The 23598-nt window shown below is 37.1% G+C and overlaps 1 protein-coding gene and 1 long non-coding RNA gene across 2 annotated transcripts in view; both read left to right on the top strand.

Moving 5' to 3' along the window:
* Positions 1 to 218: 218 nt before the first annotated feature.
* DNAH11 (dynein axonemal heavy chain 11) overlaps positions 219 to 23598 on the top strand; it is an 80741-nt gene continuing 57361 nt past the window's right edge. Inside the window, exons 1-5 of the mRNA XM_039390928.1 lie at positions 219 to 379; positions 614 to 736; positions 1277 to 1363; positions 2687 to 2811; positions 5254 to 5354. Of these exons, the coding sequence (XP_039246862.1) occupies positions 2719 to 2811; positions 5254 to 5354 (194 nt within the window). The 5' untranslated portion in view covers positions 219 to 379; positions 614 to 736; positions 1277 to 1363; positions 2687 to 2718. The remainder of the gene's footprint in view (positions 380 to 613; positions 737 to 1276; positions 1364 to 2686; positions 2812 to 5253; positions 5355 to 23598) is intronic.
* Positions 8520 to 21730, top strand: LOC120325215. Its single transcript, XR_005567111.1, has 3 exons — positions 8520 to 8649; positions 13023 to 13161; positions 21550 to 21730. It is a non-coding gene; the product is annotated as an uncharacterized LOC120325215 (long non-coding RNA).

Below are 23598 nucleotides of genomic sequence, written 5' to 3'. Positions count from 1 at the left end.
CCCACAGTAACAGCATCAAGAAATATTTCACCTAGGCCTATTAACTTCACATTTTTGGTGCAAATCTGAAAGTATATCCAATATCTAGAGTGCATATAATTTATTTTGTTGTGTTTTTTAGTTAAATACCATTTGAACATGTCGTTATATGCTTATGTCTGACTTTTCTTGATCGTGGACTTATTTTGCTCTCTGCTGTCTCTTTCCTGTACAGGTCAGGCTTTTAGTATGGGAAGATACTACCTTGTCCAACCTTCTGAGACTCCAGCTTCAGAAAAGTAGAAAATGAAGTCCAAAGTGTAGTTGTCAATGCTGTGCAAGAGTTGAGTACTGAACAAGAGAGAGATGCACATTTTTTTCTTCTGTTTTTTGCAGAATAGTATGTAACAAACTATTTGTCTGATTAGGTTTTTTTCCAAGCAGTTAATGATGGAAGTGAATATTTTCATATGACTTACCTAGGGATCAAAATTCACAGCCTAGAGAAATGAACTTCTTGTCTGGTGTAGTTTACCATCACTGTGAATTAAATATAATTTAATTAAAGGTACCAATTTGAAATGTGATATATATAGAGAGACACGGATGTTATTATTACTCTTCTTATTCACAGATTTTGGCAGAAATCTGCCAAACATGGACAGCCGTTGAATTTTTTTATGAAGAGCATCAGAGGAAATAGAATCCTTTATTGAAGTCAGATGAACAGCTGCTTGAAACTTCAGATAACGATCAAGTAAGGATTTAATTAATAGCAATACCATATCAATATTACTCATTCCCTTCTTTATACTTTTATTTAAAACTTTTTTCCTGAATCATTATTGCAGAGAGTTATATTTTCTTCAGGTGTTAGTAGTGAGAATTTACATGTATGCTATGTAACTTCATGTGTTAAAAAAAATTGCTGTTTCCATGTAGGAGTTAAACAAAATCACAGCTTTCTAAGATTGTATTTTCTTCTATTTTTTTTAATCCTTTAATAATATGCTGTGCATTTTCATTGTTTAAAGATATCTTATGTTGTGATATACAATAACAGTTACTGGAGAATTTGTTAGGCTCTTGCTAGCTCTAGTTCCTCTGTTTGATAAATTATTTTGATTAGTACAGTTTTTTTCTATTTTTTTTTTATTTTTCTAGTTTCAGCTGCAAATAATTCTGAAAAGTAAATATGTGGTGTATTTCACTGAACAAGTGAAAGGTTGGCAAAATAAAATGGCAGATTCTGTCATTTTCATTTGGATGGTAGTTCAATGCACATGGTCTTTTCTAGAAAGTATCTTCACTGGCTCTGAAAACATCAGAAGCTAGCTGCCTTGAAGATGCAAACAAATTTGATGAGATCAACAGAGACTTCAAAGTTAGTAGAGTTATTAGTTTCTATTAATTTATATCTTGCATTTGAATTCTTTAGAATGTTTCCTAAATAATACCATATTGACTGTTAATTTGGGTATTTCTTTCATAGACTTGTTTCTAACCTACTGAATTAACATTATTATGAGAGTCTCAGGCTTACTTGGGAGAATATCAGAAGTGGATTTTGCATTTTTATTATTAAAATCAAAGCAATTATTTGCCTTATTTTCCTTTTGCATGGACTGGCAGTTGCTGGTGACATGATTTGAGACAAAGTTTGGAGGTCATTCCTTCACATATCTTTAATATCTTCTTTTATTTACTCACTGTTAGTTTTTTAACCTCTTGGAATCACATAGAGATATAATACTTCTGAGCTGCAGAAATCTCTTCTGCTGAACTCCATGTCATTTAGGACAGTGATGATTAAAATACAAGTTTATGGTCTGTTATTTAATGTTGGCAAAGTTAAGTACAGGAATCAACCTTAACATTTGAACTTGACACAAAACACTGTGCCTTAAGTGTTCATTCTGACCAAAAAAAGTCACTGAACCCTTCAATAGTAAAGATTTTGCATTGTCAATATACCTGTAATTCAATCCACATATGCCAGAGAAAGTTCTCATCATGGGCAATTCTGAAAAGCTAATATATTATAATGTTCTATAGGGAAGCTCTATGTTTGAAATTTTAAATATACTTCTAGTCGCTTAAATCTGCAGTTTAAAAATGTGGACAGCAGCATGTCTTAGCATGTAAAAGTATATTTATTCACTTCTTGTGTCAATACAAACATGTATTCATCCATCAAAGATAAAATATGCATCTTGAAAAAAGTGGCTCCTTTGCACTCACATTCAACTGGTTCTTTTCTACTGCTTTTTTTATTGTTTTGTTTTGTTGGGTTTGGTTTTTTTTTTTCATTTATCTGCACCTAACTGCCCTGTTGAGTAGGAACTTTTTTTCTTGTCCCTTACTTGCTGAGGCTGGACTCTTTGGAAGGTCAAAGAGGATTTTGCCCCTAGCCAGACTTACCTTTTTAGGAACTTTTCTGGCAAAATTCCCTTCTCTTGGGTTCCTTGGTCTTAATTATTACAAGATGATGTTCCCTTTCATTTTCTGGAAAGGAAACATATAAGGTTTGCCACCTTCTCTGTTCCTTACAGCTGTGTTCATTGTTGTAACTTTAAATTAAAAGTGGGTTGTGTTGTTCTGTTATACTGTTTGGTCTGATTTTTACCTTAACTGGGAGGGAATTTTTGGCTTATTTTTTTAGGATGATAAAAGGCATGTATGGTTAAAATCTCTGTCATATTTTCAGACTTTCTCTTTGTGAAAAAGCTTTGTCTGCATATGAAGAAACCAAGCACGTCTTTTCCTTGCTTCTATTTTGTTTTTTCAGCAGACTTGCTAGACATCCTTTCAAAAGGAACACAGCCAAAACAGGTGAGCCTCTTTGTGTATGAATGTACTTCATTTTGTCTACAGAAAGACAAGTTGTCCAGCTAACTACATGAGGTGACAGTATCATAGAACTGCACCTTTGTTACTGAGCATTAATTTACTTTGCAAACAGGAACACTTTGCCTAAGGAAGGTAGTAAACATTTTTTCTCCCAGCTAGGACAAGTAGAAGGTATTCAGCAAAGAGAAATGAGAGACGTGTTACAGGTCCTGGGCTGTCTTTGCTGAAAATTTAGCCAGTGAAAGTTGCATTTCTTTGGATTTTTGGATTGTAGGTTTGCAGGAATTAGAAATGGAAAAGGTCAGTGAGATCATCAAATCTATTCTCCTTCTAGCACAGATTGATCAAATTTCAGGCATACTATGTGCAGTGATGATAAGTAAGACTGAAAGATCTATGGTATCTGTTAGGCTGTTGACTATTGTACGAGGAATGTTTTTGTAACCGTCCTTCTGTGTTCCTCCTGTGAACAATAATCTGCTGGGTTTTGTGATGCTTTGAGAACAATTTATATAAAAGCACAGGCACTTTGATGTATTTCAGGAGCTTCATACTATGTTATCTACATGCCAGGTGATACTCCTGGCCTCAGTTAGTATCCAGCCACAGCCATCAATTCTCAATGCTACAGTTTTTAGTGTGCCTCAGGCTAAGCCTTTTTTTGAAGGGCTGTGACATACAGCAGAAGAACTGATACTTTCCAAGAGGATGAAGGACTTGTGAGGCTCAAACACTGAGCCTTTTCAAACATGATGGTAGACTCTCATAGATTCTTCATGTAACTAAATCTCAGTGATTTTTTTCACCCACATATAAGAGCAACCAAACAAACCTTCTGTTCTAGTTGTCAGGAATAGAGAATGCTGGTGTATATACAGTGATCTTCAAAGTCCACAGTCTTTGGGGAGATATCTAGTTACACAAGTCATTTCGACCTCAATAGGTAATTTGTGATATAAGCACTAGCCATAATTAATAACAATTTCAAGACTTCTCGGTTTTATATTGAGATATCTTTGTCCTTCAGACTGTTCTGACAACTGAAAGTCAGAAGAGTAGTGTGATTAACTCCATTCACTGATTTATCTGTGACCATTTTGCTCCAGCTTTTCCCATAAAAACCTTTTGTGTAGTAATCATACAACACTCAGATAGTCATCCAGTTTAACAGAAGTATGCATTAGTGTCATTGACACAAACCTAAGGTAAATGGCTTCCTTATACATCTGCTATTTTTGGGTGTGGATAGCCCATCATCTTACCATACTTTTTGGCAGAGTTGCTGATCATAAATTTCAAGAGAATACAGAGGAATCTATAAATGCTGCCCTTGGGCACAGAGTATATTCTGTTTCATGACAAATGTGGAGCCGGTAGTCAGGTGTGTTGAATTATGTGAAACCTCCTTCATGGATTTTGCCCTCTTTGGGATGCTACTTTTAAAAATGTAAATTTTGAAAAAATAATGATAAATAAACAAATAATAATAAAACCAGAACATTTTGTTATCCAAAGCTGTGTGATTTACTAAAAATTTAATACATTGTCTATCTGCCTCTTGTACATACGGTGTTTTTTAAAAGAAGTGTAGAGAGCTTACTGTTTTGATGCAATGAAAAAGAAAAAAAGGTACTAAAAGTCACAGAACTGATCAAGATTATGGTTAAATGTTGCATTTCTCATACTTCCTGTCTTCTGCCCTTTTTATTTCATCTTTTTTTATATAGTTTCACATCCCCTCCTATCTTATCCTTTAGCACACACCTCTCCAGACCTCCAGTGCTCTCACACGTCCCCTATCATCTGAACAGGGTTTCAGCTGGTTTTGAGCCTTATATTTGCTGATTGGCCAGCCAGTATTTGTGCTAGCTGTGTAGTGGTAGGTCAGAGAGAACAGATCAGCAACTTCTGAGACAATAACTTATTGTTCTCAGAACAGTACTGAATGCATAAGCATTCACATTGCATAAAATCGATGTTGCTTGTGGTTCTAATGATTGATTGTCTCAGCAGGGAGGCCTCAGACTGAATGGACAAATATATGCAGCTTGCCTCTTAGAGATAGTTTCTCCAAGATGCAGCTACATTTGAGTACATAGAGACATAGGAAAGACTGTATTGTCTGGGCTTACTCTGTGTCTGTGAACACAAAAACTTCAGACTTTCATATTTGGAGCTCTAAGACATTATGTCTGGGTGTTCCAGTCAAGTGGATATGTAAAACAAAGCAACGTCTATCATCTCATCTAAATCCTAATGCAGAGGCAATAACAGAGAAAATGGAGGGAAAAAGTCCGCTTTTGTTTCAAGTTAGTAAAAACTTTAATGTAAAGAAAATCCTTTGTAAAGATTAATGAGATTAGCTTCCTTTATTTTTGGTATCAAATGTACCATTTATGCATGCTTGGGTTTTTTGCTTCAAAGGTAGAGTCTTGGTTGCAATACCTTGAGGAAACTGCACACAAACTGGTGCGTCTCTGCATCATGGAGGCAATACTGGCCTATGAAGAGAAGCAGAGAGAACAGTAAGTTTTTTACTACCCAGCCCAGACTGAACTCACTGCTTCATAAATCTGTTAGGTTTCAGATGTAGAAGTGGCATTTGGTAGGGTGGACAAGGGCTTAGCATCAGCCCCCAAGGATTGCCACAAGAAGCAGGAATGGATATCTTCTTTTTGTTTAATTCAGAGAAAATAAGTACAGTGCGAAAATGGTCCCGTAAAAAGATATGAGTGGCATATTGGATAATTTTAATACCATAGTAAATAAACTGCTATTAGCACCTACTGAAAAAAGAAACATAGCTTTTGCTTCCATTTTTGCTACCTCGCGGTTATTTTTATCACATTTTAATTAATTATCCCACATCTTTTGCAGTATTATTCCAAAATGAGATGAAAGGTAAGCAAAGATACTGCCCAACATCAACCATTATACTGTACTAAGAACAGAGTATGCAGCCAGTGTGCATACAAATATTAAGCCCATATATTTGTGTAAAGAAGCCAAAGTTGTTGGGTTTATTTTTGTCAAACCAACCAGTTTACTTCTAAGATTAGTTTTAGTCCCATTTCAGAAGGGTGCCTTCTGCCATTTGATTTTTGCTTTGCTCTTGTTTAACTCCAACTTCTCCTGAGTGTTTCTGTCCTGCTATGAGTACGCTTTCTCTTTGCGAAAACTTTCAGTAGTTTTGGTTTTGCTTTTCAACACAGAATATCTGCTGAAGGGAAATGCAAAATAAGAAAGAGACTTTAAAAGGGTGATGGATATCTGACAGAGTTGTCTAAAATTTCCCTGTAATAGCAAAGATACTACATCTTTCTACTGAAGTTAGTTATATTTTCCTCCTTAGAATTACATGCAGTAGCTGTGTATGGATTTTTTTCTCTTATTAATATGAAACCTGAATAATTCCATAGTCACTTCCCACTATGTAATCCTGTATAGTGATTTATGTCATGTTTTGTGATCATCTCCTTATTGCATTGCCTATTTTTAAAATGTAAGTCACTGATCTTTCCTAAAAGCTATTTTTAGTTTGCCAATAAATGTTCTCATGCAATTAGTACAATTTTTGCAGAGTCTGGTGCATATCTCTATGAAGATTATAACCACAGAATTTACAATTCAACTTCATGAACATCGTCTTATCCATCCATTCCTCCTACCCTGCCTAGCTGACCATTTGCAGTAATTTTGCTCACCTGAATTGTCATTGTTTTAGGGGTGGTTCAAATGTCTGTTTTAACCAGGATTTCTTCTGGCATCTCAGGTTTAATACCAGCAAATTTGTACATACAAGCCAGTTTTTGTGGTGATCTAGTTCATGATGTAGGCAGAACTAATTTCTAGTAGCAATAATGGTAGATGTTGCTGAGGTCCATCTGAGGTTTTAGATGGTTATCTAAATCTTTCAGGTCACTTGGAGAAACGCTCTTATTACCATGCTGCTTTGAGAACTTTCCTTGGATGATCATCAAAAAATCATGGCCATTTGCACTGTAGACATTCATGCCAAAGATGTATTAGCAAGCCTTTGAGCTCAGAAGGTGTGTATTTGAATCATCTATATTTTCCATGCACAGTTTATTCTGCCTTCAGTAATTCACACTGTTTTTCTCTCCTTTTAGAGGCACACATGCATCTCTAGAGCAAGTCACTCCTCTCCTATGGTGACTCTTTATAAGTGCATACAGTTGAAACTTTCAATGTTTATTTAAACCAAAGTACTCACTCTATGTGTAACTTTGATCGGGTAAACCTAAGGTGGCTGGCATATGCTGCTGGTTTGAATGAACAAAACGTTTCACTGGATGGGAATTGAAATAGAAAAGAATTCTCATTTTCCTTCTAACCTCCTGAACTTCAGAAATAAAATGGTTTTCTAAGACAGCATTAAGATAAGAAGAAACAAGGCTTGAGGAGTAAAATGAAACTCATTCTGGTCAAAGTAATGTCTGCTACCAGGCAAAGACTGCATTTTTTGTAAGGAGAGATCTTGACTTAGTAAGTGACAATGTGTACTGCTGTAATAGCTCTATTAAAATGATCTCTTATTACACTTGCATCTATATAAAAGCACAAATGCCTCAGGGTGCATCTAATCCTTTATGGTTGGTTGTAGTAGTTATTGGTCCTAAGTGGCTAGGAATGTGTGACAGCATTCTGATGGGTGGCATTTCTTCCATCTGAATAGCTCCTACCTGGCATCATGACTCTACAATGGCTTTTTAGGTCACCGGTTTCAGAGCTTTTGCTTGGTTGTCATAGCTACACCATAGATGGGATGATGTCCAGAAACACTGTTTTGCCAACATTAGCGATGCTCAGTTTCAGTACATTTTTAAGTACTTGGGAAATACACCTTTGACTGACAGGTAATGACTGCTACTTACAACAGTCTGCCTTACCTGTTTCTGTGAATAAGAAGTTCAGTGTTCTTTCCTAACTCATATGTATATAGTTATTAAGACACAATATCTTTGAGCATGTGTGTGCATGTAGGTATGCATACTTATGTAATGGTATGATTTTAATGGCCGTTACATTTAAAATTACTGAAATATTCTTTGCATAGGTATGTATTCAGTGTCTAGTCTGAAGGGGAATATGAGTGGATCTTTACCAAGGTTAATCAGGACTTTTCAGCAATTTTTTTTTGTTTGTGTATTAAAGTCCAAACCACTTTTTTAGTTTTTTTCACACCACACACAATGAATTTTTTTTTTTTTTGGAAATGTTTCTACTCCAGTATAGAATTTCTTGTTAAAATAAATGGTCCAAAAAGATGCACCCAGACACCCTGACTGGCTTAGTGCTTACGACCTGCAGTTGGGGGGGCCAATTCTGGGGCTTAAGTCTTTGAAATAGGCAAAGCAGCAACTACAGTCTCCTGTTTCCTGTCCTATGTGACCACTGATAGGATGTTCCTTCTTGCTAAAAAATGCTGATGTGTTTAGTTTTCTAAAATAAGCATTTTCCAAGTAGTATCACACTGTGATTTTACATGAACATGGAAGAGGTACATTTGTGGCTTAGGACATTAAATTTTAATGAGAAAGTCTTGGAATAAATCACCCATGAAGCATAAGGTTTGAAAAAAACCCCCTCCTGATATTGCAGAAGTTCATTGCAATGCAAACAATCACTTTTCTTATGTTAAGGTGTTACATTACTCTAACTCAAGCTCTCGACCTGAAAGTGAGTGGTTCTCCTGAAGAACCAGCTGGCATAGGTAAGACAGAGACCACTGAAGATTTAGGCTGTGCCCTTGGTATGATGGTGTACATCTTCAGCTGTTCAGAATACATGGATGACAAGGTGAGATGTTCTGCTAAGCAGTATGGAGATTGGTGTTTAGCGTTTTTTCATGTGAATTACGCTGGAAACTGTTGCTTTTAAGAAAAAGATGTTAAACCTTCACTTCTGATTTTATTCTAGAGAGAATATCTGTTAAGATTTGGTCCAGACAGGAGCTTGGGGGTGCTTTGATGACTTCAGTGGCGCCTTGGTAGTTCAGTCAGTGGTGGTAGTACAATTAAAGACTATCCATGATACAATTAGGAACAAGAAAAAGGAGTATTTCAGCAGTGCATCTTTATTGTCCTTTGCAGGCTATAAATGCTGAACCTGTAATATCTTTTTCCAAAGTTCCTCTGAAACCCTTTGTAAATGAGGAAGTAGAAGGAAACAGTAAATCACCTGTGTGATATGCTACCTTAAAATCAATTTATCTTCAAAATGTAGCAACAAATGTCAGTGAAATCCTGGTCCTGCAGGATTCCAATTGAAGCTTTGCTATTGAAATTCTGGCCCTGTTCAAGTCCCACCATGTGAAATCATGGCATCATATGGGTGAGAAGTTTGACAAGATTTAACTTGGCAAGAAATCTCAGTGCTTCCAGGGTTTTCCAGCACTTTTGAGACATGCCTTGAGTTTCCACTGTCCCATGTTCTTCTTCTTCTGCTTTCTTTACTCAATGCTGTCTCCTGACCTTTTCAAACCCACCGCATCCCTACTGGTCTCATTTATTCTGCGTGTTTCAAAAGATGATTCTTCCTATAGGCATGCTTCAGCAATATGCGCTCCTTGTGACTCTAGCAGTCTGGTCTTTTCCTTCCATATTCAGTGCTGGCCAGAGGAGCCACAGATTACTAAAGCCTGGTGGCTACCAGGGAAATACCTCTGTTTGATAAGCTCTAGTAAACTGTCCCTTTCTATAAGTATTATCTTTCTTTTAACACTTTTTGGTGTTGCCTTTAACAGATTTGTATTTCTTGGTGAAAATATTACATTGAAGTCCACAGTTGGAATATTATTACCATGATCCCCAGATGTGCAGGTCAGACAGAACTACCTGAAAACCTCATAGCTCTGTTCAGGCAGGTAGTGCTATTGTGTGATTTTATGGTATACTAATATCTCAAGTCCACATTTAGAGTACATATCCCACCTAGTGTTCCTAGCCCTGGTTTGCAATGAAGTGCAACTTCTTTTTGCTACAGAATTGCTGTTAAAAAAAGATCAGTATTCATGTTGTGCCTGCCTCCACACCATAATGACAAGGGAAATTAAATGTCTACCTTGCTGTTTTGTTTTGTTGTTGTTGTTTTTTTTTAATCTATATCAAATTTTAAAGGTACCTGTGCACACATAGGAGGTACCTAAACATATGCAAGAATATTCACTGTTTTGTGGTAAATAGGAATCCTCACAGCTCAGTTAACCTAGTAAAATCACCATTTGAAAACTGTCTAGCTATCACATTCTTGGTTGGGTGTAGGCATGAAAGTATTCATAGATGTTTCGAAACTACCAGCTGAAAATAAAGCTTCATACCCTCACCTAGGAAGATATTGAGTGTGTGATTGTTGAGAAGCTGTGAAAAGTGCAGTGCACATCAAAAACAGTCATATGCTTTTAGGCACTGTGGGACAACCCATTATCTTTTTCTTAAAGTCTGTATTTATGCTTTTTATCTTACCACTAATATTTTGAGGAAGAAAGTTTTGAATTTAAAAGATCTGAATATATTTTGCGTGCTCTGCTCAGTGAGTTTATATCCAAATGATGTTTCTGAGAATGAATTAATTCCACAAACAATTGCTCCAGCCTGATGGGCAGTAAAATTGCCAATTTCTTTCAACAAACTTTTCGAGCTGTCCTTTGAACTACACGGTGCAGGACTTGCTTAAAAAGGAGTCGTCCCTCACGTGCTTGTGCAGAAGTTGTCACCTGACTCTTGCATTGACACTTTCACTGATTTTATCAAGACTTGAGAAAGAAATCATTCTGTGATTTCATTTCTTAACATATTGAACTTCGGTGAGGCAAGCTGCGAGGCATTGTCAGGCTGTCTGGGGAGGCACAAGTATGCACATGCTATCTGCACAGTAAAGGTCTTGGATTTGTGAAAGATAGGTTAGAACCAGGCATCACTGTTGCTTTTGTGAGCAAGTTCAAATACAGGTAGTATTTTCTTCTGTATTAAAAGTACGTCCATATCTTGGTGTGTTTTGTTTTTTCTGCTTTAACCATGGAATTCCTGATACCATAGACCTACATGCTTTCACTGCAGAAAGACACAAAGTCTGCTAAACTTAGAAAGCTGTTTGCTCAGGCACATCTCATCCTTTTGCCAGCCAAACATCCTGCTTCAGATGGCAGGACTGGGGAGCAGCAGCAGCAATTAGTTTTCATGTTCCTTAAGCCCAAATTACACTCATTTGTAACAAGCAGTAATATCTGCGTGCAAGAGGGAGTTTAGGATTTGAATTCTGCAAAGAACGTGTCTAAGTAAGATGCTATAGTTGAGTCTTAGCAAAGGTTGGAGGGAGACCCTGAGAGATATATTGTGCTTCCTTATAAATGGGGGAAGAAGGGGTGTTAATGTTTCGCAACTTGACTGTAGCATTACCAAGCCTTCTCATTAATTGCCATCTAGGAACCCTCAAGGCCAAGCAGAATTAATTTGCACCAAGAGAACAATAATAGACAGCTCCTCAATTCAGACCATTGCACAAAAGGGTGCAAGGGGACAGGGACCCCTGTGTCTGTGCCATGTGGCTGCCACCCCTCCTACATTCAGAGTCAGCTGTCTTGGTGGCCACATCTTCCACATTCAGCTGAGTGTGGTATTGACAAGAAAGCAGGAGGGTTCATTCCCTGTCACTACCAGGTGTTTCATCTCTCACTGGACTACCAGAGAATGGAAAATGCATGTGATTTGTTTTTGTTGTCTATTATTTTTGTTGTTCCTTTTTTTTTTGTTTGGGAAGAAAAGGATAAGGGACATGCAATAATATTAATTAACAAGATCTCTGCTGAAAGATAAGTCATTGCCTTCTACCATGGTTTTCTTTGGCTTTGGTTGGGGTTTTGGATTTGGGGTTTTTTTGTGGGTTTTTTTCTTTTTTTTTTAATTTTCAAAATCTACTTCTACATAAAGCAGAAGTCTTACATTTGCTTGGTTTTCACAAAAAAATAAACCAAATAAAAAGTCTTTGGAATTATAATATGAACTGGAGCATTTGAGACTTGGGAATCCAGCCCTGTAGCTGATGTCTGTAACAGCTTCTATCTATTCTGCAGCGCATGGGAGAGACAGGAGGTAACTGCTAAAGCATTAGCTCCACATATTTGCCACTTAATAAAATCCCACAAGAGAGAGAAGACATAATGAATTCTACTAGCCTGATATTTCTTGCATAAGCAGTTACTCTATTTGCAAAAAGTGTAATAATTATGGTAGGTAGAAGAGCAAGTAATTTTTTAGAATTGCCTGCAATGCATATAGCAGCCCTTGAAGAAATGCCTCTTAGAGCATAGTTTGCTTAAAAGTTGTTTAGCAGAGAGGTTCTTACTCTTTTTCTAGACTATGTTATTGATTTCTGTCAGAAATATACTGCTGACTTAAATTACTGGTCTTAATTTTGTCATATTCAAATATGAATAGGGAACAAAAAAATATTTGTTTTGCAGGAGTGAGGAAGTGCTCTGAGGGAAGAAATTGCTGATTTGTAGCTGACCTGAACAAAAAATTCAAGATTTCTTCTTTGCTATTATATAATCTAAGAAGTGATTTTTAAAATGAGGATATTATTTAGCAATAGCAATATTGTGATACTTTTTAAATGAGATTTAATGAGATTTTTCTCATTTGTATCACTAATATGTCTGTGATTTTGTTCTAAAAGTTTGAACTGGAGGTTATATTTAAAAAAAAAACAGTGAAACCTCTAAAAGCAACTGAGACTTCACATAAAATCGTTAAAGCCCTCCAAAAAAATCAAAGTGCTTTAAAAAATTATGGCATTTTTAGTAATGGTAGGGTGTTGCACTTCCAGACCCTCTACAGCTGTTGGCTGTGACCTCCAGTTGTCGGTGGCAAATGACACCACTGCAGACTGTGACTGCTCTAAGTTTCAGCAGTACCTGTCTCTGTGTTTCTCAACTGCCTCCTTTGTGTGCAGCAATGTTATTGGATATTAACAATCAACAATGCCTAATTATCTTCTCTTGCTTTGAAGTGAGGTTCTTGTTAGCTTTGACTGACACTCTTAACTGTGGCTCTTTTGAGCTCTGCTTTTAAAAATGTTTGCACACATCAGACATTTGATTTAAATTACTTATTCTCACTATGTTTAAATACTAATCTGTGTATTTGGATTATGGGGTTTGTTTTCTTTCCTAGAACCTGTGGCATGGCTGTCCCTGACATTGAACTGATCTCTGAAATTACGTTGGTTGCTGAAGGGTTTATTGATGCGTGTCTGTTAGCTAGGAAGTTTATCACCTTGTAACCACTCTGCTGGGAGCTGCTCCCTGAACAGGTGAGGGTCTCTGGGCTTCTAGGTTGGATACATGTCAACACATACTCCATACCAATGCAGGTGGATATTATAATAATAGGAGGGATTTATATATGTAGTCTTATCTTTTATTTTGAAGGCACTTTAAATCACATGTCCATCCTTAATAAATTGTCAGATATGAATTTGAAAGAAAGTGTCCTTTCCTCTGATCTTGGTATGTTTGTAATGTATTAATTGTGCATTAAAAATTGTATATCTCCACTTCATACCTGGGATGACTGACTACATTGTGCTGCTGTGTATTAGAAAGACAACTTTATAATTTGCAGAAGAGAATAGCAGAGTAGGAATTATTCTGAAAAACAGATAGCGTATTCTAGTTGGACGAACACTTCTTTAAACTTTTCCCAGTAAATACAGTGGAGGACTGTTTGAAAAATGGGAGGGGGGTAGCATTTCTAAATAATTTAATTATTATAATAGAAAGAATTCATATTCGGAAATATTATCTTAAAACCTAAAATCTAGAAATTATATAATTTCTCCCTGGTATGTATGCTGTTTTAGTCATTTTGAACTGTATAATTTTTCCCAAGGCATTCTTAATATTCAGTTTTGTCAGTGTAATAAGATCCTTAAACATTAAGCTATAAACGCAACTAGCAGGCAAGGCCATGATGAAATCAAAAGCAACTTTATTTCATGCCTGCATAATTTGAAATTATCTCTAAATATCCTGAAGATTTCCTGACACATTCTTGCCATTTTCTAGAGATAATGAAATTAAGACATGCATATATTAAGATAATTAATATTGTTTGGTTCAGCAGAACAAGGATGCCTCAAGTCTAATGATTACTTTGTCTTGGAGGCACTTTCTGAATTGGGAAAAGTAATTTATACCACTCTTTGCCAGTTCAATATTAATCATAGTATTAATGATAGTATTAGCATTAATGTTTGAAGCAAAAGCTAGAATGTTCTTCTTTATTTACTTTTAAGTCTTATTTGTTTTACTTTTAATGGAAATGGGAGAAATCAAATCCCTTTGACAAAAATTCTGGGCTGCCAAAAAAAACATACAGCAGTTCAGAGAGTTCTGAGAATATTGGCCCAGTGTGGGGACTTCTAGAATTTAAAATATACCTTTGGGGCACTAAGATCCTAGCATATGAAAATTGATGCAGAACAGGGTTATCAGGGCTTTTAGTGCATATGCAGTGAAGGAAGGGACTTCTGGTCCTGTCATGCCATGGCAAATAGCCTGGATGTCTTAAAGTCTTTGTACACTGGACAATCCACACACCAGGCTGCTGTTAAGATGCACAGCCTGCACTTCAATAACCCACGAGACAGCAAACCAACCACAAAAAAAATTACCTTGATCTAACCAAAAGCTTATTAAGCACAGTATATTCCTAAATTTCCTAGTTTCATTATCAACTCTATTCTTTGCCTAGGTGTACCATTTCTAAAATGTGGAGACTTATTTTCAATGCAGATAATTGGCATATTTATTACCTTCAAAAAAAAAAATTCTTACTGATTGTGAACTGTCCTGAATTTGAAAATTACTTTTTATTTTTTATCATTTGTGACATATTTAGTGCATTTGATTCACACTGTCATAGAAGAGGATAGAGACATCTGTCAACTTTAAAAATGGTATATTTTTAAGTTGTGAATTTGTTTCTGGTTTTGGTTTGAGTTTTTGGATTGATTTGATTTTTTGTTTATTTTTTTCCTTTTTTTTTAAATTGTATTTATGTGTGATAATACTAACTAGGCTGCATTTATATTTAATTCCTAGGTGTGGTTTGCAGCATATGTTCTCAAACCTTACCCAACTGGTAGCCAGTTTGGGTGCTAAGAGCAGGATGGTTGCAACCCCAGACAGATTTTTCAGATTGAGGGAAGGGTAGTGTGCGCACACTAAGGAAACTGTGGACCAACATGAATATTGTGATGCATGCTGACATAAGGAGATACTAGCCACAGCAGCACAGAGGTCAGAGGGGCTGATTGTCCACATACTTAGCCTGCTGCTCTTACAGTAGCTGGTCCCACTGCTGGCTATACCAAAATTAGCCATCTGGGATCTCTGCATGAGCTGTAAGAACTGCTTTAGGTGTTGCTGTAGTCTTAAATGTAGAGACCTGTAACTTCATGGTAATCCTCTTCAAAATTGGATATTAGGGTACTCCAGTCAGTCAAGGTGCTGTTCAAATTGTTTGAAAGTCCTTCTCTTTCTATTTCTATGTTACCTTGGAATGAGAGGGAGAGAGGTAAGTATTACATAGCCCTGAAAAAATTGAGAAGGAGGGACTGCAATGTATACGTATCATAGAAGAAGTTGTACCTTCTGCACTGGGTGTCTGCCTTCCCACTGGTAGGGCTTAGAAGAGGATAGAGGCTTGTTCTCTGCCCTTCACTTACCAAATGTTTTTATACTTTCTCTCTAGACTGAGTATCTATCTGTTTATCTTTTCCTTTAACTTTGGTGGTGGAGCTGGTGCAAATGTGTCCAGTCTTACCTTTCAGAAACAAAAAAGCATTGCTAACATCAGGTCAAATTAGTAGAAGTTTGGAAGCCATTTTTTGCTTTCCTTATTTCATCATGAAAATTGCAATGAATACAATAATACTTGATGATGCAAATATTGCCATTTAAGAATAAGGAACAAAGTGGTGGAATACTGAAGATTAAATAGATATACATTTCACCTTATTTTTTGTCTTTTTTTGTTTAGTAGAACTCTGACACTGGCCTAAAGCCTACAAGGCTACAAGTGATTAAAAATGTGTAATTTTCCTCCATGTGTAAATCGACTGTTTTCTTCATAAAAACCACTTAGTTTTATTTCCTGTGCTAACATGACTAGTTAAAATATTTTCACAGCACTGTTATGACTGGTGACTTCAGGCTATCAAGTCAGTTTTGGTAATTGCTGGGCCCTTGAAACAAGGAGACAAGAAATAGTCCTGAGGATCAGCTAAAATCTTTACTTAAAAGCGTCTAAGAGTAGGGGCTATTTCTGATGTTTTGCCTTTGAATAAAAACAGAATCCTAAAAAAAGAATGATTTAATGCTCCTGCGATATATTATTTACTGTCCTTTTCCTGGTGCTTATGGGAATCTAAAGAGACTTTAATTTCCCTAAAATAGTAACAGATGATATCCCAATTTTCACAGGCCTAATCAGTGACCTGTTTCCAGCTCTGGATGTTACTAGGAAGAGGAACCTACAGTTTGAACAGATGGGTAAACAATCTACCCTGAAGCTTCATTTGAAGCCTGAAGAGAGCTTTATTCTCAAAGTAAAAGAATTCATTGCCTTTAATTACTCCCCTTAAGAGTTTCAATCAAAATAATTGCAAATGGGTTTGCAATTGCAAATGAAGGTTATTTTTGAATATATTACAGTATTGATAAGGTGTCCCTCAATGACTTGGTATTTCAAAGGCATTTTATCATGGTAGTAATGCTCCTCAGTATGATAAATACGCCTGTAAGAAAATATATTTTGTTCAAAAAAGCTGTGTATAGTTACAATCTAGAGAGCCAAACACGTTTGTTTGTGCTAAGTACCAAGCCTTTGTACTTGGTAGAAAATTCATTGTTGGTTAATTATTTATAGTGAGGTAAGAAGAGTGAGGGAGCAAAAAACATAAATAAGAGGGTGTGGATTTGGAATGTGCATGGCTGCATGTGACTTTTGTATGCTCAGGTATTTATGTATAATGTAATGCACATTGTGCTGCACACATTACTGGACTACTAAGAGCATATATTCCCATCTTTCTTCAGGGAACATCCACATCTACTCTATGTGATAGCACACTATTTACCTTTATTAGGGTATGTTGGAAACAGAAATAACCAGACTGGTTAAATGTGGCTGATCTCAGGATTTATACAGGATTTTATGCTCTTGTCTATCTTTTTCCATTATCCTGACAGAAGGGTGAAAGACAAAAACCTATACTTTGGGGTACTGTGAACTTTATGGTCAGCCTTCTATAGAATATTTTGTTTCCCACTAGCTGGGTGAAACAGAAACTAAGTGCTGAGGAACATGATCTTATTCCTGTTAGACTTCAGAAAATCAGTGTAAATGTTCTTCACTAAGGCAGAAATCCACAAGCACCCAACCTATTTCCATTCTGTGACTCATAGAACTATTTCTTTGGAAGAAATGTATTACTTTAGTAGATTGACCTTGTATTTTGCTGAATTATAGCTGTACAACTGTTCTGAGTGTGGAATTCACTCTGCTAAAGCAATGGCAAAATTGTAATATTGTGAATAACTGTTCTGTATGTCTGGGTGGGCACAGTCTTACTGGACTGTGTGGCTGTCTGGCAGAATAGGACTTGTTCTCACTTGTTGCAGTAACTGTTTTCATTACCTTGCACCAATTCTCTTACCATTTTCTGAGAGACAGTTTTGCTTGATGCAACATCAGCTCAGCTGAGGCAAATCTGCCAAGATGGTGCAAGTTCATTTTTTCCTATTAAAGGGAATAGGAACGTAGAGGGGGAGATGATTTTTGTGAATAATTATGTCTCTGTGATAAGTACAACAAGAGAGGAAAGGCACTCACTGTGTGTCTCTTCTGGGTGGTAGGCTGTTCAGCTGGAGGAGCTGCTGGCAGTGCATCACTCTGTGTTTGACATTGGAAATGCAGGAATTGGAAAGAGTAAGGTACCTGCCTACCTATGCAGCGTGTTTTCTATCTCACATTGTAAAAGAATTACTGTGGTTCTCGCAGAAAATGTTCTCCATGTTGCCTTTACCTTAGGCTGCAGTGTAATAACGTGCTGTTCAGGCCATTCAGTCAGTCACATGATGTGCAGTAGAAAGCTCAAATGTTACAAGCAAATTCTACATTTTACATGTTGTTCACATGTCCCAAAGGACAGTCAATCATGGCACAAAGTAATGAGTATTCAATTGCACAGATAGACTAAGTAATACTTTGTTCTGGAAGAAGAAGCAGGATGTTTTAATTAGGTTTCTAGACAGACATCAACAAGTTTATTGCCAAAACACTAGACAAATAATTCTAATACATAATGCTTGCCTGTTTCTGCTACTAACTGTTGGCAGCTGCATAGATTTTCTTCTCCATTTAACACTCTCTATTAGAATTGACTACAAAGTACAGCCATTTCAGAATGGGAATATCCTTTCTTATCCTTAGGCTTGATGGAAATTTGGGACTAAATTAGCACAGAGGCAAGAGTAAATCAAGGTGAATTTACTCTGAGTGCAGGGATTTGCAGTCAGGAATCCGGTTCAGGAAAAAGTAAAAAATTCCTATTGTATCAAAATGGTGTCACTAACATGCACCTTGTTCCTCTTCTTCACGTGCTAAAAGTTCTGCTCCACATGTATGTGAGCATGAAAGAAATACCTGTTTGGAATGATCTTAACTCAAAAGTCCTGACAACTGATGAGCTGTTTGGCTTTATACACCATGAAACCTGATAAGGGAAAGATGACAAGTGTTCTTGCTCGGACCTGTTCCTGGAGACATCATTCTCCATCCAAAATGGACAATGCCATAATTCAGAGAAGGTGTTAGCGAGAGAATTCTTGCATTTTTCTGAGTTTTGATGCAATGAAATGTGGGTGCAGAGCACAGGTGGTTCTGGAAAGACTGGAAGGCAGAGCAGGATCCTAGTAGACAGAAAAGTATTAGACTGAACAATGCTGATTCTGCTGTCTTAAAGAGTGAGTTATTTTCTCCACAGACCCAGGAAACCTCCCATATGTCACCCACCTCCTTAAGACTAATGACAGACTCTTCTGGAATTAAGAAATAGGTCATTATTGCATAAAATGCAGTCATTTTGTTATATTAAGTGTTCACTGATTTTTTTTTTTGTTTCATTGAATAACCATCTAATAAACAAGCAAAGGAAAAAGCATGGTTTTGACTCTACAAAAGCTTCATGTTTCAGTGATGCATCAAGTCTTCTGAAGTTTTAATTGCAGTGTTGTGTTGTTACTTAAGCACTGAAGTGATAAGATTCTATTGAAATAGAATCTGTCATCCCTTCTGAGAGAGTGATCCAATATTACCCATGAGGGGCCAAAAAGGTCAGTTTTAAATAGAGATATAGATCCTATGTGGACTGAGTCACTCAACACTGTTATGGATGTTAATAAAGTGAGCAATTGAGAAACAATTACAGTGGCTTCCCCTCTACCTGTTTTCCCATTTTCTTCTTCCTTTTTTTTTCTGGGGATAGTATGCAATTCTTCCATATTTTAGCACCTAATTAACGATATGTCTTGCCTATTTGGTACAACAAAAAGACTTAAAGTAGCCCATATATACACTTTAAGGGTGATTGTGCCTCCTAGAGTATGAATTGGTGTAATTCAAAATGTCAGTCGTAAGATTATTGAAACTGTTATTTGGAAAACCTCTCAGTAAAATATATTTAAGATTCCATAACTGAAGCCCTTGCATCACTATACTACAGAAGGCTAGTGTTAGGAAATATAAATAAGTCAATTGAAGAACAATAGCATCTAGACTCTTTATTCCCTTCTTATTAATTATACAGCTAAACCAGTTTTGTGGGCTGTCTGAAATGCTGTAACATAATGAAATCTGAATCTAAAATCTGACCGTAACCTTAGGAAAGTGATTGGAGTTTAGTCCATTCTCTTAAGCTTTCCTGTCTTAGGAACTTTACTCTAGTGACATGGTCTATGGTTACTCAGTTACTCAGCAAGGTGTCTGTTAGGGCGAGCCACATAACCTAACTTTAGCCAAGGAACAGAGTGTGGCTTTTTCAAGAGAAATTTTGGACCCTAAGTTTAGAGTCCTGCTCTGAATCATTTTCTGGTTATTTCCGTTGACACTGAGAGAGATTTTGCCTCTTCCGCTTTTAACTGATTTATACTGAGAAATGTAGATATAAACAAGGCATTAAAGTACATACCCCTTAGTGAGATTTTTTTGTTGTGATGCTACAAAAGTTTGAAGAGGAAAGTTCTAAAACTCTGAAAATTACTTGTCAGTGTTTTGCTTACTTGGTTTCTTGAGAAATATCTAGTCAAACTTGCCTGTTAAAGACTAAAAAAATACAGATGTCTTTACTGCTATTTAAAGTAGGTGAAGCACATGTGAAGAAACGAATTGATGTATGCATCATCCATAGGTAAAGGAGCACCTTGCATAAGCTGATGAATCAGAAGCAACATATTCTGGGAGAATGGGAAGATCTTTTTGGTCATATTAATATCTGCTTTCCTACCAGTCTTCAGAGACTTGCTGTTCTGTGGCCATACTCAGGAAGGTCTTGTCTGAAGCAAGTCATCTCTGTGATCTCACATGTGTACATACATGTACATTTAAACTAAATTTAGAAGTTTTAGGAAATAAAATATTTAGGCTGGATGTGTGGAGAGTTAGCCTTTATGAACAGCCAAACACCAGCTCAGACACTTGCTCTCTCTCCCTCCTCAGCAGGGTAGGGACGAAATAGGGTGAAAAAGCTTGTGGATCGGGATGAAGACAGTGAAATTGCTAAGCAGTAGCTCTCATGGGCAAAACAGACTTGATTTGGGGAAAATTAATTTCTTTCATTGCCAATTAAAACGCATTCAGGTAGTGAGAGAAAAGGCAAACATTAAAACAAAACCTAGTCTCAGCCTCACTACTTTACTGCTGACTCTTTTGCTCCCCCTACTCTAAGCGGCACAGGTGGATGCGGGATTATGGTCTGTGCACTGGGGTTTCTGTTTGCCACTCCTTACTTCTCACACTTTAATTTGTCCTTGTGCTGGCATGGGCTCTCTGTGGGCTACAGTCCTTCAGGACATACTCACCTGCTGCAGCATGGGGTCCTCAAGGGGCTGCAGTGTGGGTGATCATTCCAGCAGCATGGACCTCCTTCTCCTCTTCCTCCTCCACATCTGACTTTGGTGTTCTGCTGTTTCTCAGTCATTCTGCCTTCTTGAATATATTTTCTCTCAGGTAACCAGCAGTGTCCTGCAGGGGTTGTGTTTGAGCTGGGTGGAACTAGCCATGTCCAGCACAGGGACCCATAGTCTCCTGACAGAGGCCACCCTGCAGCCACCCACCTCCAACACCCTGGCACCTGAACTCAATCCAGGATGTCATCACAAAGCTACAACCGGATTTCAAAAGTTTCCTCATAGAAGAAATTGAATAAAAAATTTTAAGTAGAAATACTATGTAAAAGTAATCCAGTAAAACAATTTTTTGTAGTAATTGTGTTTGAGAATTAGAGAATGGTGTATTCTGTTTCATCACGTTTTAGAATTCAGTCCTAGCCAGAGAGAGAGACAGAAATTACTATTTGCTTTTAAAACGAAACTGTGATGTGTAAGTTTGATGGGGTTTTTTTCCATTTCAATTTTAGGCAATCTTTGTTCACACATCTGAGACTGCACATCTCCAATACTGTATTGATTTACTCATAACAAAAGGCAAACCAGTCTTACTTGTTGGAAGTGCTGGAGTAGGAAAAACAGAGTTTGTAGGCAATAGAGTTGGTGCTCTCTCTGAAGACCAACATCCCTTTCAGCTACCACCACGACATCAGAAGTGCTCCAGAACTAGCCATGTCCAGCACAGGGACCCATAGTCTCCTGACAGAGGCCACCCTGCAGCCACCCACCTCCAACACCCTGGCACCTGAACTCAATCCAGGATGTCATCACAAAGCTACAACCGGATTTCAAAAGTTTCCTCATAGAAGAAATTGAATAAAAAATTTTAAGTAGAAATACTATGTAAAAGTAATCCAGTAAAACAATTTTTTGTAGTAATTGTGTTTGAGAATTAGAGAATGGTGTGTTCTGTTTCATCACGTTTTAGAATTCAGTCCTAGCCAGAGAGAGACAGAAATTACTATTTGCTTTTAAAACGAAACTGTGATGTGTAAGTGTTTGATGGGGGTTTTTTTCCATTTCAATTTTAGGCAATCTTTGTTCACACATCTGAGACTGCACATCTCCAATACTGTATTGATTTACTCATAACAAAAGGCAAACCAGTCTTGCTTGTTGGAAGTGCTGGAGTAGGAAAAACAGAGTTTGTAGGCAATAGAGTTGGTGCTCTCTCTGAAGACCAACATCCCTTTCAGCTACCACCATGACATCAGAAGTGCTCCAGAGTAAGTTCCATACAGATGCCAGAAACTTATCTTCCCTCAACAACAAAGATAAAAAACATTCCACAGTTATTATGGTCTCATCACAGCCGCTGGCTACTGCTGTTGTCTGGGCATTGGCAAGTTCATTGCTTTGAAAACTTTGAAATATGTGACAGGAAAGAGGGAAGGAGAAGGATGAAACTGTTTGGAGCAAACTGGAAATGACACTGTGCTCCCACAAGTTGCTTACTCATTGTGGACCAGAGAAAATTTGACTTTGCCTATGTTCACAAGAAGCCTTGAGCCAGCTTTGTTTAGCCTGGGTGTCTCTGCACGGTGCCTGTAGATGTACCAAAAAGGACAGTCAGGAGCTGGGCTTGCTTTGCTAGGCACCATACAATACCCAAGGAGAGCCAATCCCTGACTGGTGACCTTTGGAGTCTCCATAGGTGAGATGGATGCAGATCAAAGTAAACGTTAATAGAATGCACCAGTGGAGGAAGCTGTATGTTGGTAGATTTTGGAACAGGAGGAGTCAGACAGTCAAAGCAAAATAGGCTTATGAAAGCTCTGTGTCTCTTTTGCCCTTCCTGAACAGAATAATCAAGGGAGAGCCCAGCTGTCAATGGATATGCACTCTTTGCCTTCCTTTTTATTTTTAACCCTTCCAGTAACTTGAACTGATACAACTATACAGAAAAAATTATGTACCCTCTTCACTGTACAGCTTTTCATAGCATTAAAAGCACTAGAGAAATAAGTTAACACACTGGTTTGTCCTCTCATATATCTGGGAGAGTATTCTGAAAACAATTTTTCACTTTTATAAACTTTCCAAAATTTTAGAAGTCTTCAGATAAAATCTTTAGAAACATTTGTGTTTGCTTGATGTGTAATTTAACTGATTTTTCAATCAATTGTCTAATTTTTAGCCAACCTACATTGCTGCTAGTAGATCAAATTTTCACCAGGCTTAAAAAATACGTATAAATCCAAAAATTTTAATTGAATAAGTTTTTACCCTGTTTTTTCTTTCAAGTCTTGTGTTAATGTCTTCTGTATTCAGATCAGATAAGCAAAGACCATTTTCAGTCTACCCTGTACCTCAGTTTATTCTTTGAAGTGTTTCCAAATTCACATTAACATAGAAACCTGCATTAATAAAACCTAATCACCCTTTTGCCCTTCAAAATGAAGAAGAGATTAGGAGAAATCTGCTGCATGTCAGAGTGAGATCATGAGCTGTTGTAAACTGTCATAGCTCCTTTAATGGGGAATCAGCCTTAAAAGGCTTTCAGAAATTCCTCTGATCAG

This window comes from Pipra filicauda, unplaced genomic scaffold, assembly GCF_003945595.2.
Source record: "Pipra filicauda isolate LSUMZ 115617 unplaced genomic scaffold, ASM394559v2 scaffold88_size2543281_pilon, whole genome shotgun sequence".
Classification (NCBI taxonomy): Eukaryota; Metazoa; Chordata; class Aves; order Passeriformes; family Pipridae; genus Pipra; species Pipra filicauda.
The sequence above is the reverse complement of the archived record's forward strand: the minus strand, read 5'-3'. Positions and strand labels throughout refer to the sequence as shown.